This window comes from Hippichthys cyanospilos, chromosome 18 (genome assembly GCF_059441005.1).
Source record: "Hippichthys cyanospilos isolate Australia breed blue-spotted pipefish chromosome 18, RoL_Hcya_1.0, whole genome shotgun sequence".
Taxonomy (NCBI): domain Eukaryota; kingdom Metazoa; phylum Chordata; class Actinopteri; order Syngnathiformes; family Syngnathidae; genus Hippichthys; species Hippichthys cyanospilos.
The window spans coordinates 11,785,375-11,810,822 of NC_142386.1; the positions used below are offsets into that span (position 1 = coordinate 11,785,375).

Here is a 25,448-nt window from a genome sequence, read left to right on the forward strand (position 1 = left end):
AAGTGACATAAACCGGAAGTAGTTGGAGGATAGGATTGTTCACATGCTAAATATGCTTAGAAAAGGGCTCTTGGATACAACCTAGGAGCTACCTATAGCAAGTTATTCCTGGAAAAACTTTTACTAAGGGATATCATACACAACTCTTGTTGGCAGCAATATCTTTAACATAGTTCTGTCAACTGTAAAATAAGTGCTAAAATACTTTAAAAATACAACTCATGAGTAGTCAGTCACATTTAGAATACCATGTACGATATCAGCAGTACTATTGACCGCAACCCCACAAAAAAAAAACGACCGTCAAATAATTGTCACACTCTATGCCTAGTAATTTCCATTTTATTCTTACATGGTTTCCAGTTTGGCACTTGCCCATGGGTTGCTAGAAAAACAAAAACCAAACATGCGTGTTTAATTGCCCCGTCAAAAATAAACTGCTGCCAATGTGGGCTTTTTTGTGGTACTAGCGTCTCCTGGTGGTCTAAATGAGACGCTACTGAGAAGTGCACATTTCGAGTTAAGCATTTATGACTCCCGTGCGACAGAACTGTAGCAAAAGTCACAACTAGTGACAGAGAATACAACCAGTCTAAGAGGCTAAGTGTTTACACTTTACTAATTACAGATCTATGCATGCATTCTACTATGTGTTTAAAGGGAGTACTACTGTTTGTGCATTTTTTCGCATGCGCCCATGGAAGATTTATGAGAATTACGGTAAACGCAGCCGTACACACCCTCCTCCGGATACTGGCATCCATAAACCTTTGCTATAATTACACTGTAAATTATGAGCCCTTATCAAACAACCCGAATGAGTATCTGTGGAAAGAGCTGGAAATTGCTACGCACAAACGATCTCAATCAGACCTTAAGAAGTTGAGATGTTTTATGTAGCGAAATCGGCAAATGCTTCTGTAAGAAGATTTGCAAAACCTACTACAGAGACATACGCAAAAAGACTTTCAGCTGTAATCGCAGCAAAAGGATGCTCTGCAAAATATGAACTCAAAAGGGGTGAAAAATTCAGTCCAACTTCTCAGTTTTTTATTTGGTGTTGATTCTTAAAAAAGGTCAAAAAGCTATAGGTGGGCTAATACTTTCGCAAGGCACTGTAAATATGACAACAGTTAAAAAAAGACAAAAGTTTTTGCAAATTGACATTGTACGCGTCGAAGACGAGTGGCACGTGCGGGAGTCGCGAAGACGTCACTGTGACGTTTACGGGCCAGAAAAGCTCGTGCTGTGGCTTGCGTGCGCGTGCCGGTCGTGTGCGTGAGTCAGAAAGGCATCATTGTGCGTGTGCGCGTGTGCGCCTACGCGCTGAAGATGCTGAACATGTGGAAGGTTCGAGAGCTGGTGGACAAAGCGTAAGTAGTGGCTCGCTCGCAAGCGAAGTGCAGCTCAGCGACTCGAAACCCGGCTAGCGACAGTCCCTTCACGTCCGTCCGTAGACTGAGCTGTTTGCCCTAGCTGGCTAGTTGCAACCCTACCCCCTGTAGCCCAGTTGTGGACAATGCAGACTCATCAAGGACACATTGTTCTATGGCGCGAGGGGATGAGCTTATCTACTTAAAAATTGCGTATAAGTGAGATGCCAGCTTGCCCGGTCGGCGGCAAGAGCCCTCTCTTAATTGCTAAGTCACAAGCCTAGCTAGCTATTGACACCGTCTTAGCTTGGCTTGGCTGCGGCCGTTATCCGCTGCAGGCAGGGCCGGCTTTGCGATGTAGTAGTGATCGTTCAAAATGTGCCGAGACTTCGAAACGTTCATCCACCTATTTTCTAGTGTTGCTTATCCTCACAAGGATCGCAGGCTTGCCGGTGCCTATCCCTGCTGACTTCACGGGAGGGACACCCTTAACTAGTTGCCAGCCAATTGCAGGGCACACAGAGACGAACAACCATTCACACACCCAATCACACTTTTTTTAGTATGTCCAATACACCTGCCATGCAGGTTTTTGGAGTGTGGGAGGAAACTGGGAGTCTGGGTCCCTGAACTATGAGGCAGATGTGCTAAACACTGCACCACACAACTGCACCAACACAATATATGCATCATAATAATTTATGATTGTGGGCTGTAATGTTGAAGTCAACCAAACACAATGAAACATGTATTTTTACATTGTGTAAATTTGTGCCTGAACATCGTGTATTATAGGCTTTAAATGGGAATTGTAAATTCCACGTGGAAGGAGCCCCGCCTGCTTGTTATTGTGCCGTGTTTGAGTCGTTCATACATGTATGCGTGTCCTCAGCACCAATGTGGTGATGAACTACTCTGACATCGAGTCCAAGGTGAGAGAAGCCACCAATGATGATCCCTGGGGACCGTCCGGCCAGCTGATGGGCGAAATCGCCAAGTATGCACAACAAACACACAAACACACATTTCCACACACCTTCTTTAGCTGCTGATGTCTGTGTGCGTGAGCAGGTCCACCTTCATGTACGAGCAGTTCCCTGAGGTAATGAACATGCTCTGGACCAGGATGCTGAAAGACAACAAGAAAAACTGGAGGCGTGTCTATAAGGTGAGCGTCACCCTCTTTTTCATGCAACCATACGATCGTGGGAGATATATTTCAGACCCACCTGCAATGGGTGCAAATCTGCAGTATGCACAGGCCATATCATCATGATTACAACACACTTCAACATCTTGACTTACGAATAATTACAGACTGTATGCTTCAACAAATTCTCTTAACTAAGTCCTGTTGTGGAGGGTGAGACAAGAAACTGAGCCAGGCTTCCAACTGTCCAATTTTCACAAATAGCTGACTCCTTCCCAAGCTGATTTGTGCTAAGTAGAGTCACTTTACAGTTGCCTATTTTATCAGTCTAGACCAGTGGTTCAAATCCATCCTTATCTTCCACATATCTGGGCTTGGTACCCTGTAATCTGAAGCCCCTCCCACAGAACTCCCTGAGGGACACTGTCGAACGACCTCTCCAAGTCCACAAAAGACATGTAGACTGGATGGGTGAACTACTATGCATCCCCGAGGATCTTGCCGAGGGTGTAGAGCTGGTCCACTGTTCCACGGCCGAGATGAAAACCACACTGCTTCTTCTGGTTCTGAGTTTCGACTTTCTGACTCCTCTCCAGCTCCCCTGAATAGACTTTACCAGGGAGGCTGAGGAGTGTGGTCCCTCTGTTGTTGGAACACACCTCCCCGATGTCCAAGCGATGTTGAAGAGGCATGTCAGCCAGGACAGCCCTACAACATCCAGAGACTTTAGAAACTCCAAGCGGATCTTGCCACCAAGGGTTTTTTTGACCACCCTGGTGACTTCAGCTCCAGAGATGGGAGAGACCATCTAGGAGCTTCCAGACTCTGCTTCCTCAGGGGAAGACGTGTTGGTGGAATTGAGGAGGTCTTCTAAGTAGGGCTGCACAATTATGGTCAAAATAATAATCATGATTATTTTGGTCAATAATGAGATCATGATTATTAATCATGATTATTAATCATGTTTGTTCAAACATGTCTATTTATTACACTTTTTAAAACAAGCAGTATATATAAACAAGGCTTCAAGGCTTGATGCTTAAAAAATAAAATAATAATTATGGCTAACGTACTTGCTGAGAGCAAACCAATGAAAAAAATGAAGCCTATTAAGAACCAAGCACATACTTTAACAACAGGCCTGTAACAACACCTACAACACCATAGAAGTTTTTTGCAAAAGGAAAACAATACAAAAGTATCAGAATCATTAGAAGCGAGTGTAGACTTACTGTAACAGTCAACATGTCATTTTTGGCATGCTTGCTTTTAGAGTAAAGATTTGAATTGAGTTATGGGCGAGGTAAGGGTTTGAGTAAGGAAATAATTTCTGATTGTTAGGGACAAGGAAATGCCTTATGTCAATGATGTCTTCACAAGTATAGCTGTACAAATTTGTGTGTGCGTGTTTGGTGCCAGGCACTGCTGCTGTTGGCCTACCTGATCAGGAACGGATCAGAACGAGTGGTGACTAGCGCGCGAGAACACATCTATGACCTAAGATCTCTGGAGAACTACCATTTTACGGGTCAGCGCCGAGCCCTTCTCATAACAGGCTGCTCTGGACCCTCTCTTGAAATGTATGTGTCTTGGACAGATGAGAACGGCAAGGACCAAGGTATCAACGTGCGTCAGAAGGTGAAGGAGACGGTGGAGATTGTCCAGGATGATGAGCGACTCCGCGACGAGCGCAAGAAAGCCAAGAAGAACAAGGACAAATACATCGGGGTCTCCTCGGACAGCGTTGGAGGAGGAGGAGGAAGCTTGAAGAACTGTGAGTGTGCCCACAGCTGTCATACTTAAGTTGCCATTTGATTGCTTCACAAAACACTGTTTAGCCAATAGGGGAGCATTTGAGTCATTCTCAGCTCCACAACTTTCCCCAATGTAAAAATGAGGATATGTTGATTGCAAACGCACACATCTCTGACTCCCCAGTCATGATGCAGGATTTTTAGCCATTTGTCCATCCCTAAGCTGAGCGCATTTCCTTTGTGTCTACGTTCCTGCAAACAGCGTGTGAGCTGGAGCGCAGCAAATGGGAGGAGGACTGGGACAAGAGTCGAGCGACCTTCCCTTTCAGCGAGAAGCTGGGCGAGATCGGCGAAAAAATCGGCAGCACCATTGACGACACTATCAGCAAATTTCGCAAGAAGGAGCGAGACGACTCCCCGGACAGAATCAGGTAGCTGCGCGCAGCGTGCGTAATTTCATGTATGTGCTTTTCTCACTGTGTGTTTATTACCTCTATTGTGATCTCCACATCACACCACTCTTTCTGCCGACCTGATAGCGACAATGAGGAGGACAGGACATCTCAGAACGGTCACCCAGAAGCTCGGGAGTTCAAAGACAAGGAAGAAACAGTTACCACCAAGAGCATCCCCGTAACCCAGACCACAACCACCATCACCTCCATGCGCAAACGTTGCGGCGCACCTGCCAACAAGACTTTGGACCTCGGTGCCGCTGCCCACTACACCGGAGACAGCAGTCCCGATGACAACCAGGTACACCACTTACCGTGATTTCAAAAATATCTAAGGGTCCTATCCAGTGGTTGGTAGCAGGGAATAAGTGAATGACTGTGAGCATTTACTGGAAAAGAGGTCATTTTGACTATGCAAATACAGAGTCCTGATCCGATACCATACCAATATATTGTACAGAGGAAAAAAGTGCATCCACATTTTCTGAAGTTTTTCTTTAACAAAACTATGTCACCATGAGACCTTTCATAAGGTTAGTAGAGCAGCCATTTAAATAAAGTAAAACATTTGGGGGGGTGCAACAATTTTTAAAAAAATCTTTAAATTGTGTTAAATGCAGTTTTATCGTAAAATCGCAAAATACTCCATTAAGAAATAAATACTCAAATAAGATCCTAGGAGAGAAAGGATGAGGGTGAAGGAAGAGAGAAAAAAAATTGTCTTCAGCCATGCCCCAACGAGGACATAGCAAAACCTGGGGAAAAAAAATCCTTACACCTGCTGCAACAAATACCACATATCTCAAACAACATTTAGATGACTGGGGGTTGGAGGCTAGGGGAAGAGGGGGCCATAAAACAGCCTCCTGGTAACAGCCAGGTTCCGGCGCCTCCACAGAAACAGTCACGTCACGCGGGTGGAGAGTAAGACCAGCACTGATGCTGAAGGTAGGGAGTTGTGTGCATGTATGATATCCATGCATGTGTGTGCAAAAGTGTTTACTTGAGATGCCAGTCCAGTCCAACCAACAGTCTTAAGGCCATCTAATTGAAGGGGGTGGGAGATTGTAGTATCTTGAAGAACTCCTTATCTTCCAGGGGTAGAGATGGCACTGATTTTGGAGATCATCGTAACATGCGACTCTGAATGGGCTTTATTTAGCCGAATTAGTCGTTCATTCTTCGACGTGAGACTCGAACTTCTCCATGCTGACAATTGTTTTGCTCGAGGATTCAAGAACCGCATCCAGTTTATGGTTCAGGCCACTCGCAGTGTGAGTGAGCGTTGATCGCTTGCTTCAAAAAAGCTCAGCAGCCTCTTTTCCAATTCTGCTGTGCCCATCTGGCCAACTATGCGATAAATCAGAAATGCGCAAACACCAATATGGAGGACCCCTGCTCTCCCACTGGCTATGATTACTTTCGTTGTTTATGGCTGTGTAGTGTTCTTTGCTAAGTATAAAATGAAGGGAAGGGTGAGAACAATCCATGGCTTTTTTTCAAGGTATCGTAGTTGCGAGTTTTACAATCGCAAACTAGAAATTACAATTTAGAATCATACAAAAATTGCCATTATTTCTTGAAATGTTAACGAAAAATATATTAGAATACGGACATAGGTCTGTCATTGTTTTAGGGGGAAATTAAGTGTATCCAAGTACTAATGGTATGTGTAATGGTGAATATTCAGTAGTTGAATACTTTACTGGGATCTTAAAGTTGGATTGAACACAATTATCCATGTATTAAATGTATTCATAGATGTTTTCTTTTGACAATTCAAGATTCAAAGTTTTTATTGTCATGTGCACAGTGTAGAAACTAGTTTCAATATACAGTGAAATATTTACTGTCCTGTCCACACGAATGTCGTAAAAATGAATAAAAAAAGAACAAGTTCCAAGAAGACTAAGAAACAAGGTATAAACAATACCTAAGTATCAGAGCAAAAGTATGAATCGTAAGTGCGTAGGTTATGTACAGATATGTACCTACAATAATGTGCATGTGTGCATGGTAGTTTAGGTACAGTTGGTTTAACGATTGTTGTGCAAAAGAAGGAGCAGCATAAATAGTGCAAAACAAAATTCTGAAATCAAGTGCATGGTCTTGGCATAGTCACAGCTGTATGAGATGTATGAGAGTGATATTGTTAGCTGTATTGTGCGATTCTATTCTGCTCTACACAAAAAGACATTGCATCTCAAATCCAACCGCCGCTCTCCAGGAACCCCCTCCTCACCTCGCTAGTGAAGTCAATGTTACCAGCAATGGTAGCACACGCAAGCTGTAAACAACAGTAAAAAACAATGGAGTGTCCAGAAGGATGATTGTACTTGGTACTTGTGGCTGTTTTGGAATACCGTGTCAACCAGAAGACGTCATTTCTCCATCAAAGGAAAGTTGTGGAAGCAAAAGCTTCTTCATTCTTCTTCCTCTCTTCGTCATTCATTGCGTTTTTTTTCCACATTTTTTCGTTTCGCATTTTTGAATCTATCTCGGACCAATCGATGGCCAGCAAAGTATTTAGGTCATGTGTTGTAACCGGGCTACTTTTTTTTGGAACCACAACGCAATAGGTACCAGAAAAAGCGAGTAAGCTATAGTAGAGCCGCCTAGATTTTTTTGGGGTGAAAACTGTGATTTTGTTGAGTAGAGTAGGGCAGTAACATCGATGGAGACAGGGCTTAAATGAGTTCCGTATCATCAAAGAGACCAGAATGTCACCTCAAATTGTCTGCTACACCATCAATCAAATCAATCAATCAAATTTTATTTATATAGCCCTAAATCACCGAAGTCTCAAAGGGCTTCACAGAATGAAAAGAGGTCGTACAGAGACATCTTTTCAGTATAGGGTACACAACAGCATCCCCTGTCAAAGCTCCCAGAAGGGGAAGGAAAAACTCAAAAACCCCAATTTGGGGAAAATCAGAAACCTCCAGAAGGGACCACAGGTGGGAGGAGCCCCCTTCCAGGCCCACAGGTTGAAGTGGATGCTGCATGTACCAGACACAGAAACAACATAAATTACAGAAAACATATTGTGCTATATAGTGCAGTGATGTCTTGACACCATCATGCATGGCGGCCAAACTTAACCCTGCTCTACCCACGGTGTCTCAATAGGTCTGCGGGAGTCGTCCTTCCGACAAGGGGCAGGTAGACCTTCTGGTCATTGATACGTCAGCCAGTCAGAGCTCTGCCGCAGGTGAGGCTTGATGTTCATGCGCGCAACACGCTGTGTGTTTGTGTGTGCGTGCGCGCGACTTACCGTGTGCGTGTGTTTATGTGCAATCAGGGGGCATCGCCGACGACCTCATCTGTGGCTTCGCTGACTTCTCGTCTCTGGCAGTGTCCACCAACCTGCCCGCGTCCACCGGTAAACTTGTCACGATTATATCTTCCTCATTCATCGCTGTCAGGTTCATTTGTAAGAAACTGTATACAAAAAAAGGAGACAAGGCAATCTTCCCAACTCATGCATGAGCGGAGCGAAGAGGAACTGGCCAAGGACAATTCTACTGCGCTCTGCCAGCCTCTCCTTCCCCTCTCACTTTTATTTGATACAGAGATCGCTAACTACATGAAGGTCCCGGCCCTCAAGGGGCAGGAAAAAATGCAAGTCTATGGCCGGAACCTTGTGTACTTGTCCAATCTATGTGTGAGCATGTGGGTGAGAAACTAATGCATGTATGATCAAATATTATACTTAGCAAGTCATTCCGATGAAATATTTTGCGTAGTGAGACAATCTGATGAAATATGCGTCGCGAGACATCGATAAGAGTCACAGCTGCGGGACTGCTCCAACTGGCAGGCTTGAGCGGCCTTCCTTCAGCTTGAGACAAAACAATACCAAGGCAGGTTTTTTTTTTCCCCACAAGCAGTGCACTCATTCTCACAGCATACCACCAACATACCACAGCAGTTTATATTTCATAGTAAATTCATAGTCACTATAATAATTATAATCCACAATCATTCACACAGCAAAGCATTTCTTCATTGCAAGCATTAATATTTTGTAACTAATGTACAATTGCTATACCCTCAATTATTCTAACAAGACAGAGAACAGACGGACAAAATCATATTGTGAAAATGTCAGTCTTTTGGATACAGGATGGTTGCCATTTTAGTCTGAAGAGACCATTCAAGGCTCATTTGGTCTTTTTTCCACTCACCCTTAGTAAGTCAGACTTGACCTTGAAATTTAGTGTGATTGCTACTAAATGTGGAAGCTGTAGAGTCGACAGATGATGCAGTTTTGGCCAAAGCATGTGGGAGGAGAATGGAAGTTAAGTTTGTTGGCGGGTCTTAAAACAAGGAATTTCACGTCAAAAATTAGCCCCTATTTTGACCAATCAGTCTGAAATTGAGGAGCCCCGTTTTGGACGCATGAGAACGTCTCAAAAAGCCTTGCAGCAAAACACACAGGAAGTTGGCCATTTTGCTTGAAAGTGTCAACTCCACAAGAGCGGACCTTTTAGTCAAGGTTGGAAATGTCTGAATATGAGCGTGTGTCATGTGATCAGCAGCGGCACCGACCAACGGAAGTGCCGAATTCGGAGACTGGAGCGCCTTTGCCGCTCAGCCGACATCGTCGAGCTCCACCTCTGCCCCCTCCCAGCCAATTGCAGACTTGTTAGGCAGCTCGCCGCCTTCGAAGCCTGCTTCCGTCCCACCGTCCGCCGAGCTGTTTGACCTGATAGGTGGGGTTACCCAGCCGCTGGCACTTAGCGCCTCACAGAGTTTGACCTTCTCGTCGGTCGCCGCACCAAGCGTGCCGCCGTCTCGTTCCCAGCAGGTCTGTACCGCTCCCCCGTCTGATATGTTTCACCCGTTCCTTTTGTTGATGTACCACGATGTCATCCCGTGTTTTGTGTGACATCAGATTCTGGGAGCGTTGACGTCTCGGCCGCCCACCGGTCTCCAGCAGAAGGTCGGACTTGGGGCTCAGGGGTCTCTCGGTTCCACCTGGTCTGACCCGTCCGTCAACATCAGTCTGGACTTCTTGTCGGCCGGCATCAACACTGTAAAGTCCCCCGCAACCCTCAACAGCTTCATGCAGCAGCAGCAGCAGCGAGGTAGCATGGGTTACATTGAACTTGATTTTCGAATGCACAGGTCAAGGGCACCGCTCTATATTGGCCAATTTGACACATCATATGCTCTACAATGGCAGTTACTTGTAGTTGAGAAGAGGAATAATTAGCTGGCTGTCAATAACTCTTTTCTTTTTTTCCCATATTGTTTAAAAATATCACCAAAGTCCTTTTAGTACAAGCAAGCCAAGTTCAGCTACATTTACGAAAAAAATGCTAAAATCTCACAATAGTTTTTTTTTTTTCTTTCTGATGAAAGTTATTTTGGTTGCTTTTGGTGCCTCACGCAGAGCACAGGATTCTGTTGCTCTCCAAAGATGTCAAATGTCAACAAAACAGCTCCCTTTCACTGTTGCTCATCTTTGCAGGCACGCCTCCCGTTAACATGCTGTCCAACAACTTGGGAAGCCTGGACCTCAACTTTGGCTCGCCGGCGCCCGTCGGACCTTTGGCCAATCCCGGCCTAAACTTGGCGCCTGCACTGCCCTCAGTAACAAAGACCGTGGTCCCTCCCGTCAAAATGGGGATGCGGCCGGCTGTGAAGACTTCTGAAAAGCGAGATGCCTTTTCTAATTTGGGCAACTTTGGGAACTGAAGGCAGGCACATGCCCATGCATGTGCGTGCGTGCGTTGAGGTGAGACCCGCCAGAGGGCCGAAGATGTGACGTACTCACGTGGCGGTGCCGCCGTTGGGCGGGCGCCAGGGCCGGATTGGTGGCTTGCAGCTCACCACGCCGGTTGCACTTCCTTCCCCCTTTCCCATACACGCAGTGTAAGTGGCAACAAGTTTGCCTTGTTGGCTTATGGGGGAAATTTTCAGGATGACCCAAAAACACACTTGAACTGTTACAGGTCAACTTGATTGGACCCACTGTTGAGTTTTCAGAACTTTTTGCACAGCCTCCAAGGAGCCTAATGTCAAAATTCACAAGAGCTTTTGAGCAATACATTCCAAGGGCACTTCCTGGTTGAATTTAAATTTAGAGGTGCTGTCCACATTTTGACAAGCTCAGTTTTCAATTCATTAATCAGTGGCGCTTTGAGGCTTCACACAGGAAGTGTCTGCTGCACGTGCAGCGATATCAGCAGATGACAACAGAGGGACGGGAAGACTCACAGTAAGGTTCACTTCCTCAGAAATGTACTGGCTTGTTCAAATTGTTGGCCAAGAGCTACTGCTATTTACCCGGAAGATCTCCACTTGGGAATTTTGGCGTTGAGCTCCTGAATGTGCAGAATATCCAAACGCAGGCAACTGGACATGCCTTTAAAGCTTTGCGGGTCAAATGAAGATGAAAGGATTTCACTTGAATGCTTCTCAAAATTTTGACGGCACAAAAAAAATAAAAAAAAACAAAAGACTTTCTCTTTCCTCCATGTCCAATGTTCCAATTCAGATTTTGTATTTTTGGAAGCTATTGTAACATGCCTGTTACAACATTAACATCATAAACCATACATCAGGATCACTTTCAAATGTAATGCAAACAAACGTTCACTCCAAATGCTACCTGAATAAAGGACAAAGGAAAACGTTGAACATTAAATGCTAAGATTGTTAAACATTCAAGTTAAATACTGTACTGAACAAAGGCTCTTAATTTTATTTTTAAAATGACTTATAGCTACTAAAATTTTTGGGGCAGTTTGAGCATGATTGTATGTGAAGCACAAAAGCGTATTTTCTGTCGTTGCACCTCCAAGGCGATTGGTGCAAATGATTTGGGATTCCTCTGCTGGACAAATGTCCTTCAGCAAGGTGGTCTTCATCATGCTGTCGGGTGTTTTCCCGAGTGGACGCTTGCGGCCTTTTCTATAATTTTGTCCTCTGAAGTGGCACCATCCAAGGGAAAATGAAAACCACGTCGTGTTGTTAGATGAGGCCTTCGCTTGGGGCCCACTAGCGTCCAGCCCTGGAGCTGCACAGCCAAGCTCCGTGTGTCTGTCTGTGTGTGTGTGTGTGTGTGTGTGTTGGAGAGGGTGTCGAAGTCTTATTTTGTTTCTCTCCATGGATGATGGCATAGATTTGACTTTGATATTTGAGTCACCTTCAGGACATTATTCATGTTTGTGTTCTTTTGTTCATGTTTTTGTGTTTTGTTTTGTTTTTGTGTGTGTGTAACAATTGTGCCCTTCCTTATTTAATTAAATTACATCAAACTCAAATAATCCTACGCAACAGCATGTAATCAGGTTCAAATACTTATTTGTGTCCTTGACCAGATTTTTCTGGTTGCTTCGTGTATTTAGGAACAAATGGAAACTTTCCAGCCATTTGTCAGAAGTGACATTGTTTGCGACCTGTGCATAACAGCAACAAAAAAAGTAGTAACACATGATATGACAGAGCAAACTTTTTTTTTTCAATTATGCAATTTTTTTCAAAAATGCCCTTTACAAATTCATTGATTAAATGTACAGTGCGTCTGTAGCCTCTATGCTGGAATTTTGAATTATTACAAGTGGGCGATGCCTAAATCACGCCCAAATTCCCACCCGTCAGGTTCTCAGTGTGAGTTCACAATACTTTCTGCAAATTTAAGACAGTACAGTTCAACATAAATATGAATTGTTACGAGCCAAGTGATACAAATAAGGCACCTCAAGCAGAAATCTACTGACACACTTTATTGTGCAGGTGAACATGTTTTTTTCCTTGTTAATTCTGAATTAAACGGGCAATAATATGAGGCTTGTTATATTGTAAATAATATCTTTCACGTCTGCTGTTTTGGAGTGTCTGTTTTAGTTTTTCCAAAAGCCATTCTGTTTGATGGAATGAGTTTGTGTTACTCTTGCAAAAAAAAAAAAAAAAACAACAACAACAACTGCAGATGCATATTTTGAAGTGCCGCGATATTTAGTAAAGGTATTGGACTCAAAGACCTCTCGTATATTGGAAGAGCAAGCAGACTACACATCCTTACCATCTTCGTGCCAACCAGAGACTTCCTGTGTGTGCCAACATCAACAGTGCCTCCATGGCAGAAGAAATCGCAAACTCCACACAGGAAGGCCGGTCAGACTCTTAACCGTAGCCCTGACCTCTGAACTGTGGGACGTACGTGTTAACCATTTTTTCACCTTGCGGCCAGGATAACAGCTACAGTATTGTTATTCATGAAAGCAGAATCACAATTTCGGCAATGCCCGTTTGAATTGCAGCGTGCATATATTTACGTAAAGGAAAAATAAATATGTTTATGTATTATGTTGTTTTGCTCTGAAATTTCATATGAATGAAAATGCATCAATTGTAGATGTCACAATTTACTGGGAAAATTTGTGCCATGCATGCCCAACATACCATCAATGAATAAATACCGCTCTCTAGTGGATAGCTAGAACACTACTGTAACAACTCTTCTAAACTTTACACCTGAAGGTAACAATGGAGATCAAGCAACTACTTCTTATCACAATTATTTTAACGTAATTAAATAAAAAATAACACGAATGTTTAGGTTATGGTTATGCAATATCTTTTCAAAATTAGCTTTAAGTTTACTAGAATCTAAAGTTCAATACACTCAGCCCAGCCTTCCTTAATATATTTTCAAAGTAAAAAGGCTGGCAACCAGTCAAGGCTGTCCCCCGCTACTGCCCGAATGAGGATAAAGAGGCCATAGAAAATGGATATTTAGAAAATGAAATGAATATTTAGTTTTATAAAAATGTCGTGGCACACCATAAAAAAAAAGAAAAAAAAAAGAAATGCAAGAGTTATAATATCCTGGCTAGCAGATTTATTTTCGTGGATGCTTCCACCAGCTATATAGTACATTTATAGATACAGTATACATGTTACACTCTTTTACTCAGAATAATTGAATATTTCACTCTTCTCCAAGAGTATATTTTACGTTTAATATTTACTCTATTTAGAGTGTGACCATATATACATATGTAAGGTCTACACTGGAATTTATTGTTTGAAACTAAAAGCAATGAACTTTTGTGTCTGCCAATATTGTTGCAGGCATTGATAAATCAACAGTTGTACAAATGATTTTTTTTTCGGACCACATAAGCATATTTGGCTACTTATGAATTTCCTAGGACTCATCGGTGTACGTTGTTATATGAACCTTCTTCTGAAGGCTCGCCGGAAGTCATGTGCCGAAAATTTCCAAGCGGGAAGCGCAATAACACTATGAGCGCGCGTCCGCGTCGGTAGTGCGCGTTATGATAGCTGAGGGAGCCCACGCACGCTCCTCCTCCTCGGTTTCTTTCTACGGCGACTGCCCAGCTGAGTTGTGCGACAAGAGGACCATGTCGGTGAACGACGTGCACGTTTTGCGGCCTTTCAAGCTGATCGCGCTTGTGTGCGTCTTCCTGGCGCTCTGCTTGGACCTCGTGGCTCTGCTCAGTCCGGCCTGGGTCACGGCCGACCACTTCTCGCTGTCGCTGTGGGAGTCGTGTTCCCAGTCCGCGGCGAGGCAGCCGGACGAGGAGGCTTCGTGGAACTGCTTCTCCACTCTCACTTCAGGTCACAGGCGTTTTCTCGCTCTTTTTTTCGGTCTTCATCTCTGCTCGAATGCTCTTTGCGTTTCGACAGAAGTTAGTCAGTGGGATGTTAACTTTTTATTAGAGGTGGCGATCTTTGATCGACTGCCTCGTAATACGATTAAATTCTGATTTTTGTTTCGGAATCGATTTTCCATTCCAAATTATTTGATTCAATTCTCAACGATTTCTGCTTCAATCTATATACGTGAAAATACTCCGTGTCTTTTTCCACAAAAACATGTGAAACATAACTTCTATGCTTTGACGCTAGTAATACATTTAATGGCCTTTATAGTATAAAATAAGATGAGACTTAAAAAAATACAGTGCATATGATATGTATTTTGATCCATTTTAAATCGATTCTGAATTGTGGTAAGTGGCAATCCTGATTGTGCAAATCGATTTTTTGGTACACCCCTACTTGATAACGCAACAAAACAACAACAGCAAAAATCTTGTCTTCAATGTCAGTTTCGCCCAAAGCCTGAAATAAACCATTTTATTTCACTATTATGTCATATGTTTAAATACTACATCTCCGTGGCGTTCTTGTAATCACATTATTTTTGGCTTTTTTGTTTTATTTGCGGGTTAACTTTTACTTTTTACCTTTGAATATAAAGTGTTACAAAATGTCATTTTGAATTCATTGATGAAAACAAAAGGCGGATGATTACCGTAATTTCCCAAATATACAACACACATTTTTTTTCCCCAAAATGAAGGCCAAAAGTATGGGTGTGCCCTATTAACAGTAACTTAAAGATTATTAGATTTTTTTAAATTGACACCATTTGATGAAATTTGATCCGTCAGCCACATAAGTTGAGTTTTGATGCACAGATGTGCGTTTTTATATCGGCTGTAATCTTACTTAGAATAATTACCATAATGGTACAAGCTGGAGGGTGGATGTCAAGTAGCTTTCAGCAGCCAGTGCCTGTTGCAGCTAACAGCAGGTCGTGTTAGCTGAGGTTGTACCATGATTTTTAATAAAAGAAGCAGGCAGGCTGAACCAATGTCCGAGTCCATCCTCGTTCACAACGTAGGAATATTATTAAAACTGAGAGGATAATTTTTGATTCAATATTTTTTAAATATTCATAGCAATGGTTAATAAGTTAATAAATAAATAAATAAGTTATATAATATTATCCTATGAGGCACCACATCTAGTTTGATGAATAAGGAAGAAGTACAACTCATTCTTCTGTTTATTTAGATATACATGCTGTGCATCATTTAGTGTCTGGTAAGTGATGTGCATTCACCTCCAGTTTCCCCCCGCAACCAAAAAAAACAGCCAAGTTAGGCTCGTAAAGACCTTAAATATCCCAAGAGTGAGTGTGAAGCACGAATAGTTTGTTTGTCCATATGGCTGGGCGCCACCTCTCGCTCAAAGTGGGAAGGCTCCAGCTAACACACAATAATCAAGATGTGCAGGATAATAAATGAAAATTTCAGATGTGCTTTTGTGCTGTATAACGCAAAACAAAAATAGAATAAACAAAAATCTTTTTTCTTTTAAATAAAATGGATATCATTGTCGTCGTCTTGCAATACGATGATTAATTCTAAGTTTATTTGAGTATGTCCTGCTTTGTTTTGATGTCGCTCTGATGTGAGGCCTTCACACAATAGCAGAGAAGTGTATGACAAACATGCAGACAGGAAATGAGTTGAAAGGAATCTATGCTGATTCACTTACAGTCAAAAAGGTAGTCAGCAATCATATTATTTTACAAGGAGTGACCCATGAGAGGAACATTTGTCTCACCTTTTTCCAGGAAAGCTCAATCAACTTTGGATGAATTGTACTACTACTGTGCTTTGATGTGGCATGATTGCTTAGTTATGCTTATTTGCGTTCAAATGGTCAAAATAAAGGTGTCATTAGGGTGCTTCTTGATGGGAGTTTTCACCATGTTGAGTGCAAAATTTAAGGCTACGTTCGGACAGCAGTTTGAAGTGAACCAATTCCAATGTGGCTGACACAGATTAGATTTTTTTTAACCCTTTTTTCAAGTCAGGAGATTCAAGATTAGGGAGTTTTATTGTGTGGCACCTACCGTATACACTAACGTTAACCACGCCCGCTACGTTTGATGTCATGGTGTCCTCAATGGGACGTTGGTGGAACTCTGAACAACTTGACAGAAAAATCAGATTTTACAAAAATTGTAACTGAGCATGAAGCTCTACTTACTGAAGAAAGGTTGCGCCGATTGATTTAAGATTAGAGATTTACAGTAGTTTTATGCCATCACTATTAACAAGTACACCAAGTTTCATTCAAATCAAACGCTGCTTGGCTCAACCCAGGAGTGGATTTGTCACGGAATGACCCCATTCAAATCCGGTCTAAATAGGTGCTAAATAATTGCAATCCCACATGTTTACATATTGTTTCCTGCAACAAGAAAAGTTGACATGATAAAGCCACAGATTTTTTTTTTTGCAACTCATTTACTTTGAAATGAAGAAGACCCCACAAAAAATTGGATTTCATAAAAAAAAGAAAAAAAATTGAAATTGAGCCTTAAGCCCCTCTGTGTGAACGTAGCGTAAGATGTTCTGTTTGTTGTCGTACTTGCACATATGTATGTACTGAATGCATGCCGCAAAGAATGTAGCGGAAACAAGGCTTTGGCCCCAACTCTCACGTTGTGGAATGTGTGGGGCCAAATGGGAGGTGGCTTTGTCACTTTGGAGTGTCTGCAGATCCCTTTAAAGCAACAGTGGAGGGGCGGGTCCGGGTTACAGAGTCACTTTGCCAAAAGGCATAAGCAAAGGTGCGAAACCTACTCTTAACACCTCGACATTTGGCTTCATTCCCACGGACAAATAATGAAATACACGGAAAGCAGGATGAAGTCTTACAACCTTAGAAATAAGTTCCTGGTAAGAGGCGTCTGATCAAAATTCTAACCACATGATGTGGTAAAGCTGGAAGCACAAAAAAAAAAAAAAGAAGTCCCCGGCAGGATAAGCCTTTGCCTCATGTGCTTCTTATTCAAATGCCATTGAGCTGTTATCGCGAGGGAAACATTTTCTCCCCTCTCTTCCCAATGACAAATGAAGCCCGCTCGCCGATTGTTCGCTTCACCCGATGCAAATTATTCTTTTGAGCTACTGTCTCTTGACACCGACAAGTGGGATTTCAAGGATGGCATGCACAACAAAGCAGGCGGGAAAGGGAAAATCTGTTTTTGTCTATGTGCTTGGCTAGAATGTTCATGCTAAAAGCAATGCAAGCACTTCCCAGAGTACAAGTTGAAAGGTTTTGAAAAATAATCCAATTTTTATTACAATTTAATATAGAACTATAGTTAATTTTAAGGGTTGAGCATTAGACAATGGTTTATCACATCCTGACATAGACACTGTTTGAGGCTCCTGTTTTGGGTGGGAGGGCAGAATGAAGACATGAAATCGAAAGAGCAAGTGAGAATGTTGGGGGGAAAAAAAACAGTCTTGAAAACACTTTTGATGAAGGTAGAGTGATATGTGTACTTGTAAGGAGCTTGCTTAGCACAGAAGCAACTCATGTTTAGTTTAGCACATCAATCCAAAGCATCCAGCTGCAACTTCGGCCGCAGCTAACGATAGCAACTAGGATGCTAATCGAGTGATCTATAGCAAACCCCCAGAGGGTTTTTCTTGTGTGCAGCTTTTTTTTTTCATGGTCATCTCCCATGTATGTTAGGAAAAAAACACAAGCAATCAATAATGGGTGCAACAAAAAATTCTATAATCAATTAAGATAGTGATAAATGGAATATAAAATAATTCCCATCCCTTTATTCAAAGACAGGACGTTATTTCAAATTGATAATACAAAAATATGTCCATAATATGTCCGAATATAGGCAGAAATGCTGATCATTGTAAATGAAGTGCTGTAAATAGTTTATTTTTATTCAACATAGAAATAATGATAGTTTTGTTTTCAGGTTGAAGAAAATGTTTTGGTCTTATAGGTTCGTCCTTTGATAAAGACAAAATTTACGAGTTCTGTAAAGAAAAAAGAAGATACTGAAATGTCAAGCAGCACTACAGGCTGAATTTTTTCAGACTTTTCCTCACAAACATATTTACAAAATGTATCAAAAGCCAAAACATGACTTCAGCAACCACAAACCACAAGAAGGCTAATATTTATTTTCACTTTCCAAATGCCAAAGAAATGATCACAAGGTTTTTCGTCAAGCCGAGCCTAAAGTTATCTCCATGACGACCGCTTTGATTTGTATGGAACAATGACTGCCTTGTGACTCCCTAGTAAATTCTGCTTGGGTGATGTTCTGATGTTACAGACTGGCAGATTGCCACCCTTGTGCTGTTGGTGGGCGGCGCGGCGGCAACCCTGGTGGCCTTTTTGGTGGGTCTCATTTCCCTGTGTCACGGGACGCAGAGGAAGCACTACCGCACAGTGGCCGTCTTCCTCTTCACTGCAGGTCAGTCTCCCTTTCCTTTTGAGAGCCACAAACAGAAAACTGAAAGGACTCATGGGGCAGCTTTAATTTAAAAAAAAAAAAAAAAACTTCGAAAAACCAAGCAAGCAATTAAAATGTTATTTTCAAGTTAATAAACTGCTGAAAAATATATTTCGCTATTCTGCTAGACTTAGTCCACACCTGCACTGTAAAGAGCAGCTGAGTACCAGTCAGAACCAAAACAGACGACACTAGTACCTGGGAGATAATATCGATATATTGCTATACGAAGTGACTCAGTATCAATCAATCAATCACAGATGAACAGAGGTCATGTCGAGACTTCTTTCGAAAAAAGAAGTCATACAGAGACATCTTTTTGGTGTAAGGTACACAACAGCATCCCCTGTCAAAGCTCCCAGAAGGGGAATGAAAAACTCAAAAACCCCAATTTGGGGAAAATCAGAAACCTTCAGAAGGGATGACAGGTGGGAGGAGCCCCCTTCCAGGCCCACAGGTTGAAGTGGATGCTGTATGTACCAAATACAGACTGATAGATAATAGATAAATAGGTAGCATTTCTGATCAGCATTAATTAAATAGATCAGCATTTTTGCCTATACGCGTATTGCAATACGACACTCAGTTTCTAATATGTCGCATATTTTGAAACACCCTATTTTTGTAATATATATATATATATATATATATATATATATATATATATATATATATATATATATAATTTTTTTTTTTAATTAACCCTTTTTGTCATATTATGAATCGTGTTTTACGTGTAAATCATTCCAAACGCTTCAAAAACACCACATCAAATGTTACAATACATGGCCTTTCGAGTGAGGCGACGTTCCAAAGCAAAAGTGGCAGCAGAGGAGGAGGGCAAACAGCAGAAAAAAAAGAACTTTAGGATACAAAGAAAGCATTTCCTTCCTTTCTGCCATGGTAGTCATATCTTGGGCTTCTGCGCAGTGTTCAAGTCATCCATAGTAAGCTCCTGTATGTGTTCCCAAGAAGCGCAATAATAAACGAGCAGCCATATTAACGAGCAGTAGAATCTCATGTCGCGTTTAATTCAAATAGGAATTTTGAGATTTCGAGTTTTGTTTCGTATGATTTCAATTTGTTCCTTTTATACGCTAACGTTTGTAATTTGAAGAAAAAAAAAAACCTATACAGAAGCGACTGTATCTTGAGGTTTCATTGTATTTGATGAATTATAACAATAAATGTTTCCTTGGTTTTTGTCGTCGCCAACGCGAGTGGCGTCTCAGATGTGTTTCGTTTACTGTTGAAGAGCAAACACGGCAGAAAAAGTGGTGTGCAATAAGAGGCACTTGTGGCAAAGTGCTACCTGTGAATTCCTGCCAAAGAAAAAAAACGTTTGCATAGACTGTCTTGAGGGACCTAATGGACGGCCCTCCACTGATTGCAACACATCTCAAAAAAAGAAGCAGGAGGACTGCACGTACGCCCTCGGCCTAACCACAAGCCTTTCCAGGCAGACAAGCTTTTATTTGTTCCAGAGCTCATGAAATAGAGGCTGCTGAAGTAGGGAAGCAGTGGTGTGGTGCTTGAGCACATTTCTTCTGTGGTGAGCAGCCCGGAGGCCCGATTGGCCTGCGGGCAAAAAAAAAAAAAAAAGCAGCCACAGTATTTGCAGCAGTACCAACATTGGGAACTCATGAAGGGGAGAGGGGGAAAAAAAAAGCATCACTTGCGTACTTGACATAAGGGAAATTTTTACACCAGGGGGTAGTGTCTATTCTTCATGGATACAGTATAATTAAGAATAAAAAAAAGTTTTGCAACTATTGGTAGAAACATTCTTGACGGTTTGTGCTTATTTTACTTTCGCCACTGTTAAAAGGGCAACCACTCACAAGTCCTCAAGTCAGGTTCCTCTATGAAACTACTTTATGTAAGCATGTGCATCACATGTGCAATAGAATAAACAACGTTTACTACTTAAAAAATAAAGATCACTTTACGCCACCCATGAATGTTGCGAGATGTTGGATACTGTACTTTAAAGTCTGAATTCAATAGTCTTATAAAACGACTGACATGACATGAAACATACATTGAACTAAAATGAATTAAATCAAATGTAAAGAAACAGTTTTCGTCACAATTCATTGGACATTGTGCTGCTATTTCTGGTGTGTGCGCTTTTGCCACTGGGGGCAGGATAATGCAGACACTCTCTTTCTCTCTCATATATATATGTATATATATATATATATATATATATATATATATATATATATATATATATATATATATATATATATATATATATATATATATACACACACACACAAATACAAATAATTATGTTTGTGTTTGTCCACATGTGATGCTCCACCATGTGCCTGAAGTTATCACCAATCAGTCTTACAAAAAAAAAAAATTCAAGCAAAACCTTTAAAGGTTTCATAACCCCATGATTTGTGATTACATCCCGTTATTTCCTTCAAGAAAGATTCTGAAGCTGCAGCCAGCATCCTGAAACTGACTTTGCTCAACATTTAAGTTTAATTTGAGGAATAGTTATTGACGTAGTTTTTATTGGGGTTGTGAGGGCCCTTTGTTTTTGTTCCTGTATGAAAACATCAGGCATAAAGGGCCAGTGTGTGCAGTTGACTTAATGGCTCTACCACTGCCTGCGAGCCATTTGCTGAAAAGCATCGGAGAAGCCAGTGTTATCCTTTCCTGTGCGCGTAATTGCTCTGAGAACCTGGCAAGAGAGAAGAAGGCGGCCTTTACATGCGTACGGCGCACAAAGAGCAGGCGCACAGCATATTGGACCCCGTTAAATGCCTCTTGGCTGCGCTCCCGTATTTATTTTCTGTCCAGAAATATGACCTCAGCTCATTCTGGGCTCCATCAACACGGCTGCATTCTTTTGGACCGCCACCACTCCTACCAGGAGGAAGGAAAGGCGGACCAAAAGTCACACTAAAATCCTCAAAGCCGCAAAGACTTAGCTCAAGGAAAATGACTCACATTGTTGGAAGCGTCTAGGTTTTTCCTTTTATGTTAAGATCAAGAGTCCTAACTCTTTATATATATATTTACCTACTTTATTTTCATTGTTTGAGTCATAATAGAACAATTTCCACATTTTTGTTATCACAGTCATTGTAATCCCTTATTGTTGTCTACGACAGTTTTGTATAACTTTTTGATTATTGTCAAATAGGTACCGCAGCTTTGTCATTGCAAAAATAGTGCTTTTTTTTTTCTCTCCCATTTTCCTCAAAGTTTGGTTTGCTAGCTTTTTTTCTTCTTTCGCAGCCTTCAGTCACATTCTTTTTATAAAAAAGGAAAAAAAAAATCTCCAGACTGCAAGTGTTGTTTTTTTTTCTACGCATTCAAGAACATTCTTTGAAAAAACAATCTGCTTCTGGGGTTCTCTTAACTTTTTAGGTGAAGTACACCCAAACAAAACTCGTAGCTCTCAGAGTACGCCTTAATAATCAACATTAGAATACAGAAGCACCATATGGAAAAGTTTGTTTTTTTTAACCTGGAAAAGTATTATTTTGTGACATAATTTGCCATTCCATAATGCATGTAATAACAAAGACAAGTGGGTACAAAAATTATAATTCAATTCAAATAATTACGCACAACTTGGATCAGTTTTACCTAAATAAAAGTTGGTGAACAATTCTTAATTTCATTCACTGCTATCCCAGATCCAATGGAACTTTGACATCTATATCCGTCAACGGCAGTGAATGAGTTAAAATAAAAACGCAATTGTATCATAGAAAAAAAGCTGAATTTAACTGATGCCTTGGTGCACAAAAAGACATGCTAAGTTACTAGTATTTATTAGATTGTTTATGGTTACTGAAGTATTTTCATACCAGAATTATGAAAAACAAAGTTTAATTTCTTTTGTCTTTGTCCAACAGTTGTGCTACAGGCCTGCGCTCTGGTCCTGTACCCGATCAAGTTCATCGACGGGACAGTTCTGCAGACATATCACGAATTCAACTGGGGCTACGGGCTCGGCTGGGGTGCCACCATTTTCATGCTGGGAGGCGGGGTCCTCTTCTGCTTGCGGACGGACATTTACGAGGATGCCATGTACTGATGTCGCACACACAATTCTACATCGCAGGGGCCCAAATTCTTTCGAGGCACTCTTGGGTATTCTTAGCCAGGTTTTGAGGGCCTCAAGTAGAAGAGCTCTGTTTGAAGAACCCCGTGGTACAATACTATCAACTCCTGGCCGGTATCGGCGACATTTCTGGGCGGCCACTGGTTTCTGGACATTTCCACCTGGATGTCGGTTGTTGGACAAAATTGACAGTAGGGTCTGAAGATTTCAAGGCGACGATGCATTGCTGTGCTTTGATCTTTTATTTTGGCCTATTGTTTTTTTTAGATTTACATTGAGGTGCTTTTCAAAATATTCATGACACCGCTTTTCCCGCATTCTGTCCGAAATGTATCATAGTGTCTTCTCATATTAGAAGCCTCAGCTTTTATATATGCTAGTGTATTTATAGTTTGCTTGCAAACTCTCTTTAGCTATGTTCATACAGCAGTCCAAAGTGACCCAATTCCATTTTTTTTTTGCCCCTATGTGACCTGTACCTAATCTTTTAATGACCCACATATACCCAAGTGACAAATATTAAATTTCTCCTTTGAAAAAGGTGGAAGCAGGTAGGAAAAAACAAAAGTAGCGGATGGGGCGGAGACAACTCAATGAAGCTTGCTGCTCCACAAAATACAATGGCCAAAAACCTCACCTTTCCTCTTCTCAATTTCCTCGTTAAATGTAACAGACGGAAAATACTCAGGCTCCGGTATGACAGACGTTTAAAAAAAAAAATGAAATTCATTGCGGTACTCCCGAAAACACTAATGTCAAGAATGCCCGCTGTGTGTGATGTCACAGCGTCCTCAATGCGCATGCAGAAAAGTTTCAGAAAACAATTGGAATTGAGCATTAACGTAGCTGTGAACGTAGCTTTTGTTTATCACCAGTTAAAATGTAAATGTGTAAAAATTGTTTGTACATGAAGAACTTTCCTAAATAAAAAGTGTAGTTTTTGCGAGTGATGTGTTGGTGTGTCATTTAAACAGAGGTTAAAACATTTCAACTGTCGAACCATGTGTAAAAAAACAAAAAGCATCGCAGGTTTCTTCTTACTTGGATGTAACGTAAATCAATTGCTCACGTTTAACGTGGGGGCATTCCAACAGTGTTATCACAGTAAGTGACTTTTTGTTGTTGTTTTTCCATTTGCTGCAATTATGTTAACACTTTGCACGCTTAGTGTGAAATGCGACACAGGCAGGCGTGTGAAGTTGGCACCTCACAATGATTAAAATGCAACAGCTGGCTGGAGAACCACTGGAAAAGAACTAGTTCAACAGCTGCAGCATCTGGGTAAATGACCACATGAGAATGATTGTTTGTAGGGGAATGCGGGAACACCAAGGGGAAAGTCCCAAATGTCGGCATTTATTATGTGATGCTAGATGGGAGAGGCATCTCTTTTGGGGGTTTCTTTTAATAGAAAGCTGAAATATGATCTGGGTGGAGGTGGTGAAGTTGCAAAATAAATGGGAGGAGTCGTCACAATTCTGGGCCAGATTTTGACTAGAAAAGGGTTGAGGAATTGTATTCACTATTTGCCATATTGTACAGTTCACAGAGGAGAGGAACGGGAATGGTATAAAACATATTTTGCTCCCAAGTAGTTGAAATTTGGTGCAGGCGTACTCTGAGCGACAGTCCGGCACAGTAGGTGGCGCTGATGCCTATGTTGCTTCCTGCCGTTCAAGGGTTAGGGTTAAAAGAACAGCGTCTGGGAAGCCCACTCTTTTCCATGCAACGGACATGTGACACAAGTGTTTTCTTTTGGTTTGTCTCATTAGCAAAAAAAAAAAAAAAAAAATCAGTTTATGATGCTATCTAAGCAGTGTATCAACGACGTTTTAATTTAATCGCTCTAGGCCTGTGACGGCATACTAGCATGAGTTTTCTAACTTGGGCGCTGGCGCTATCTTAATGCTAGCAAGCTACAACAACACAAATAATACTTATTGAATTTTGTGTCTTCCAAAAGTAAAAAAAAAAAAAGGCCGGGGTTCTGTCATTGACCAGTATATGGCGAGAGATATTTGAGATTAAAATAAATTAAATTTAAAAAAATGCTATAGCTTGACATGGCGTCATATAGCGGTTTAGCTGGTGTTGGCACGCAAAGAAGTTTCCAAAAAAACAGTATTACCTCTTGGTAAAATACTTGGACTATATGGTGCAGAGAAAGTGCGCTCCATTTAACATTTTGATCAACATTTTGGTCGTAAGTATGCACCTGAATAAAATTCAAAGTTAACACATCCATTCACATATCCTGACAGAATACAGTATGTACATTAACCATCAGCAAGTTTCCTGCCGCTGTCTTTATGCAGCTTCCATTCGAGATGGACTTTCCTTTGTGTCACTTTTGACTCTCTCTTACCCTCGTGTGGCCAAAGGTAATATTACTTCGGTGTTTATGAGATTTTAGAATTTGCATAGTAGGCCTGGGCGCTACAGTGTGGTTCCAAAAATCTAATTTTCTCCAGACATTCCGAACAATTATGATTTAATCGAAAATTTCC

At 41.5% G+C, this 25,448-nt stretch overlaps 2 protein-coding genes across 3 annotated transcripts; both read left to right on the top strand.

Annotated features, from left to right (window-relative positions):
- The first annotated feature begins 1,223 nt into the window (after positions 1 to 1,223).
- Positions 1,224 to 11,387, top strand: LOC148408998 (clathrin interactor 1-like). 2 transcript variants are annotated; one of them, XM_088440208.1, is made up of 12 exons: positions 1,224 to 1,373; positions 2,266 to 2,370; positions 2,445 to 2,541; positions 3,943 to 4,051; positions 4,121 to 4,297; positions 4,540 to 4,708; positions 4,817 to 5,033; positions 7,862 to 7,943; positions 8,034 to 8,114; positions 9,271 to 9,542; positions 9,630 to 9,822; positions 10,209 to 11,387. In XM_088440208.1, the coding sequence occupies exons 1-12, from the start codon at positions 1,333 to 1,335 to the stop codon at positions 10,433 to 10,435; spliced, it is 1,770 nt and encodes a 589-aa protein (XP_088296334.1). In that variant the 5' UTR covers positions 1,224 to 1,332; the 3' UTR covers positions 10,436 to 11,387. The 2 variants fall into 2 exon arrangements, with proteins under 2 accessions (XP_088296334.1, XP_088296336.1); XM_088440210.1 differs by having other exon boundaries at positions 9,274 to 9,542.
- Positions 11,388 to 13,986: 2,599 nt separating this feature from the next.
- Positions 13,987 to 23,887, top strand: LOC148408999 (transmembrane protein 47-like). Its single transcript, XM_088440463.1, has 3 exons — positions 13,987 to 14,329; positions 18,669 to 18,809; positions 22,733 to 23,887. Exons 1-3 carry the CDS (start codon positions 14,026 to 14,028, stop codon positions 22,912 to 22,914), a joined length of 627 nt encoding a protein of 208 aa, XP_088296589.1. The 5' UTR covers positions 13,987 to 14,025; the 3' UTR covers positions 22,915 to 23,887.
- Positions 23,888 to 25,448: the final 1,561 nt, after the last annotated feature.